Source organism: Triticum urartu, chromosome 1, assembly GCF_003073215.2.
Source record: "Triticum urartu cultivar G1812 chromosome 1, Tu2.1, whole genome shotgun sequence".
NCBI classification, from domain to species: Eukaryota; Viridiplantae; Streptophyta; class Magnoliopsida; order Poales; family Poaceae; genus Triticum; species Triticum urartu.
In genome coordinates this window covers 544,550,868-544,555,675 of record NC_053022.1, presented here as the reverse complement: position 1 = coordinate 544,555,675, position 4,808 = coordinate 544,550,868, and the positions used below count along the sequence as shown (strand labels likewise).

Genomic DNA, 4,808 nt, shown 5'->3' with positions numbered 1-4,808 from the left:
TCCACATATGATACCCATATTCCAATTGATACCAATGCATACATATGTAGTGTAGCTCCTTGCTTGCGAGTACTTTGGATGAGTACTCACGGTTGCTTTGCTCCCTCTTTTCCCCTTTCTATACCCGATTGTTGCGACCAGACGTTGGAGCCCAGGAGCCAGACGCCACGGTCGATGACAACTACCACTACTCGGGAGGTGCCTACTACTACGTGCAGCCGGCTGACGACGACCAGGAGTAGTTTAGGAGGATCCCAGGCAGGAGGCCTGCGCCTCTTTCGATCTGTATCCCAGTTTGTGCTAGCCTTCTTAAGGCAAACTTGTTTAACTTATGTCTGTACTCAGATATTGTTTCTTCCGCTGACTCGTCTATGATCGAGCTCTTCTATTCGAGCCCTCGAGGCCTCTGGCTTGTAATATGATGCTTGTATGACTTATTTTATTTGTAGAGTTGTGTTGTGATATCTTCCCGTGAGTCCCTGATCTTGATCGTACACGTTTGCGTGTATGATTAGTGTACGGACAAATCGGGGGCATCACATCTGGATCTATTCCACTCTCGCCGATAACCTCGTCGACCACGTCGTCAGGGCCACCACCACCTATGATCTCTGGGATCGCATCCGCGACTACTTCTTGGTGAACCGCGCGGCGCAGTACATGATGCTCAACCGCCAATACCGCAATCTCAAACATGGAGATCTCTCCGTCGTCGAGTACGCTCGTCGCATGAAGCTCCTCACCGCTGGGCTGGCCGACATCGAGCACGCCGTCACTGAAGTGGATCTCACCACTTAGTTTCTTCACGGCATCGACAAACGCCTCGACACCATCCGCGTCGTGCTCGGGGACACGGTTCCTCTACCACCGTTCGAGACGGTCTTCTCTCGCCTGAAGCTCGTCGAGGAGAACCTCGCCCAGCGCGTGGCCGATGAGCCGGCCACCATCCTCGCCGTCACCGGGGGCGGCGGTCCCTCCGGCTCTGGCGGCTCGGCTCCTCGCTCTGGCGACCGCGCCGATCGTGCCACTGATCGGGGTCCTGGTTCTCTGGCTGGCCGCGGCTCTGGCGCTCGCGATGGTGGTGACCGCGATGGCCGTGGTCGTGGCCGCGGCGATCTGGGTGGTCATGGCGCTCCCCCACCCACGGCGTACAATCCCTATATGGGGTTCTTCGCGCCCTACGGGATGGCCATCCCGAACCTGCGCCCTGGTCGGGTTCCTCCGAACGCCGCCGGCTTGCTCGGCCCGCGGCCCGGGTCGCATGCGCAAGCGTACCCGATGCAGATCTCCGGCTACCCCCCCTACGGCGCCACCCCAACCACCTTCCTGGGATCACCTGGCCATCCTCTAGGCCGCCTACAGTGCCCATGGTGTCCCCAACAGTGGCTCCGCTCCACACGAGTGGTACCTCGACAGCGGCGCCTCCTCCCACGTCACCGGCAACCCTGGTAACCTCGACCTCTCGAATCCTTCTTTAAAGTCTCATTTCACTAGCATTGTTGTTGGAAATGGTACTCATCTCCCCATCCAAGCCACCGGCTCTATCACCCTCCCACCTCACAGTTTTCATCTTCGGAACGTTCTCTTCTCTCCCCACGTCGTAACTAGTCTCATTTCAGTTCGCCAATTCACCAAAGATAACTTGTGCTCTATTGAATTTTTTCCCTATGGCTTTGTTGTGAAGGATCTTCGAACCAGGAGGGTCATCATGATCTCCGCTAGCTCCGGTGATCTCTACCCATTCTCCGGCAATAACAAGCCGTGGCGCGCTGCCCCCTTGGCTTCCTAAAAGATGATACCATTGAAATCGTCTTAACTGTGCCAGAAAATGAATATAACAAAATTTAACATTTTAATTTGTTTACGCACTTTAACAATAGTTGAAGTTTGCAACTCTATGTTAAAAAATATATAAATTTAATGTAAATAATTCAAAATAGACGCGCTGAAAACATATAATAATAAATACCCGAAGCAAAAAGTGGGATTTATAATAGTTACTACTATTTGGACCCATATATCTTTCTTGCCAAAGTTTCAACTCAAGGGGGGGGAGTATTGACTATCTGGGCTTAGGACATCCCGACACAAAAGGCCATAGTGGGCCGAGGTGCCACTTAAAACCGAGCCGAAAAGCCCAAAGTGAGTTATTATCATTATTTTCCTAAATTGAGCATAGCTTCATTATTTTATTTGAAAAGAAGTACTTCCTCCATTCCTAAATATTTGTCTTTCTAGAGATTTCAACAAGTGATTACATACGGAGGAAAATGAGTGAATCTACACTCTAAAATATGCCTATATACATCCATATGTGGTTGTCCATTTGAAATATCTAAAAAGACAAATATTTAGAAACAGAGGGAGTATTATTTTCTCGCCTCTGGCTTGCCCAAGGCGGAACCTTGAATTTTCAGGTTGGATTTTGCAATGCCCAGCCTGCGGTTTGTGCCACAATTTTTCATACGGTCGTATAGGCTCACGAGCTGCATTCGTGTTGTTCAACATTCTTGTTGGTGCATTTATACCGTCGTAATATTTGGGTCTTCATCATACTTCTGTAGGTGAACCATGCTTAGCAGGACCTACTGCACTTATATTTCAGTCATCAGGATTTCACAAAAATAAAATCACAAGAAAACCAAAAACAGACCAGAAAAGAAAAGAAAAGGAACAAAAGAATTAAAAAACAAGGGCATAGCCATCGCCGGATCAACAGAGGCCCCCCGTCGTGACAGAGCTCAATACGTCGGCGTGGAAGCGCTGTTCTTAGACCACCTGGTCCACAACATGAACTCGAGCCCGATGACGGTGATGAGGAGGATGGCGAGGTTGAAACCGTAGCCGATCTTCCACGAGTCGTGGCCGCCGCCGACGTGGATCCCGAGCACGATGTTGACGGCGGCGAAGAAGAGCACCAGCCTGCCCGACCAGTGGTGGTACCAGTTCCAGTACTTGCGGTACTTGGAGTCCGTGTTGGGCCTTAGGAAGAATGCCAGAACCTGTCAACAGTTTTTTGCACAACATTCAGAATCTACCATTCGAGACATACACCTGAGCATGAAAGCATAGCAGTGAGTGACTGGTCTACCTGCAGGATGCCGAGGAAAAGGATGAAGATGCCGAGGCCGCGGTGCGCCGGGATGTCGGCCTGGATCTTGCTGTACAGCGCCACGCCGGCGACGACCCCGGCGAGGCCGATGATGAAGGCGGCGAACTGGATGCCGACGTGGAGGTAGAACCAGAGCGGGTCCATGCGCCGGAAGTAGCGCGCCAGGATGGCGCCGATGGGCATGAGGATGCCCCAGGCGAAGAGGTTGAGCCCTCCGTGCGCCCGCCGAAGGCCGTAGGGGAAGGGCCCGTCGGCGAATCCTTTCCCTGCATGCACATCGGCCAACACGTACGCTGTAAGATCTTCTGAATCTTCTGAATAGAGTAATGATAATGTTGAAAAAAGGCATTCTGTCGTACGGCATGATGTTGATCTGGCAACTATGCTATGTAAAGGTGGTGCAACCGACGATGCTTAAAGAAACAACAAACTTTTCCTCAAAAAATTGAAAACTTTTCCTGGTAACCGACACATGATCAACTTTATCGAGCTTGCAACTAAGAAATTGCATATAAACAGTTCGTATCTTAGTTACCAGTTGTGAAGTCGAAGGTGAAGGAGGTCTTGTCCTGGTGCTTGGAGAGCTTGTTCTTGACGGGGACGCCGGGGCCGAAGGCGAGGATGATGTGCTGGTGGGAGAGGCGGTAGGAGAACTTGAGCTGAAACGCGACGTAGATCTTGGCCTGCTGCACGACGACGGTGTGGTCGTGGTTGTTGGAGACGAGGAAGCCGCGGTCGACGACGGCGGCCTTGGAGCCGGACTTGGAGCGGAGGGAGAACTGGCGGATGTGGGGGAGGCCCTTCTTGCCCATCCACCCGACCATGGCGCTGGAGCCGATCATGAGGCCGTCCCGCGAGAAGCCCATCCCCACCCACCCCGTGCTGTACATGGTCGACAGCACCACCCGCAGCACGTTGTTCTTGTCCTGGTGGTACTGCAAATCGCATGCAAATCAATTGATTGTTACTATTGCGGTGGTGAGCTGATAGCTACTACTAGATCGTCTGAGTTGTGAGAAGTGCACATGGCACTCGAGGTATCAGGACAGACAGACGCTTATTATCCCATTACAGCTTGGTCCCCTGCTTTTCACCGTACCAAATTGCTCTGATCTGACACTACCATGCCAACTCTAGCCCATTGAATTGAATCATTGAGAAAATGAGTAATGATTCATGGATATCTGCAGCTTTACCAGTACTGCTATTGTTTCCTCGCATGAACTTTCTTATCACTAGTTCTGTGCCACAGGTAAGCTAGCCATAACTTGAACAGGGTCTCAAGAAGCCTACATTCTACAGCTAGATCTCAACCATCTACCATCAGGAGCAGAACAATGGCGACATACCCGGAGCACGAAGTTGTTCCAGACGGGCTGGCAGGCGAGGCCAGAGTAGTTGCCGACGAGCGCGAACGGCAGGTCGCCGCTGCAGCTGTCCATCTGCGCCGTCGCCGCCGGCGCCAGCACAGACACCAGCACGGCGGCCAGCGCCGCCGCGGCGACCACCACACGCACCATGCTGATCTCACTAGCTCTCTCCTCCGTCGGTGGCAGAATGACAGTGGTGGCCGCACAGCAATGCCAGGGACACAACGACGGCGCAAGAACGTGTTAGCTGCGCGGCTGCGGTGCGGGAGGAGAGGAGTTTAGGAGGCGGGGAGGGGGGTTGGGAGGTTGCAGTCGGTTGGTAGTGC

General features: G+C 52.5%; 1 protein-coding gene across 1 annotated transcript; it reads right to left on the bottom strand.

Moving 5' to 3' along the window:
• Nucleotides 1-2,575: 2,575 nt before the first annotated feature.
• Nucleotides 2,576-4,808, bottom strand: LOC125528484 (cytochrome b561 and DOMON domain-containing protein At3g61750-like). The gene is made up of 4 exons (XM_048692951.1): nucleotides 4,462-4,808; nucleotides 3,648-4,047; nucleotides 3,092-3,378; nucleotides 2,576-3,002 (listed from the first exon to the last, which is right to left on the bottom strand). Exons 1-4 carry the CDS (start codon nucleotides 4,630-4,632, stop codon nucleotides 2,742-2,744), a joined length of 1,119 nt encoding a protein of 372 aa, XP_048548908.1. The 5' UTR covers nucleotides 4,633-4,808; the 3' UTR covers nucleotides 2,576-2,741.

Bases quoted from the DNA above. Each gene is read 5' to 3' on its own strand.
- LOC125528484 (XM_048692951.1), bottom strand. From the start codon at position 4,632: ATGGTGCGTGTGGTGGTCGCCGCGGCGGCGCTGGCCGCCGTGCTGGTG. The intron at 3,379-3,647 runs GTAACTAAGATA...ATGTGCATGCAG, and splicing joins CACCTTCGACTTCACAACTG to GGAAAGGATTCGCCGACGGG. The intron at 3,003-3,091 runs GTAGACCAGTCA...AACTGTTGACAG, and splicing joins TTTTCCTCGGCATCCTGCAG to GTTCTGGCATTCTTCCTAAG.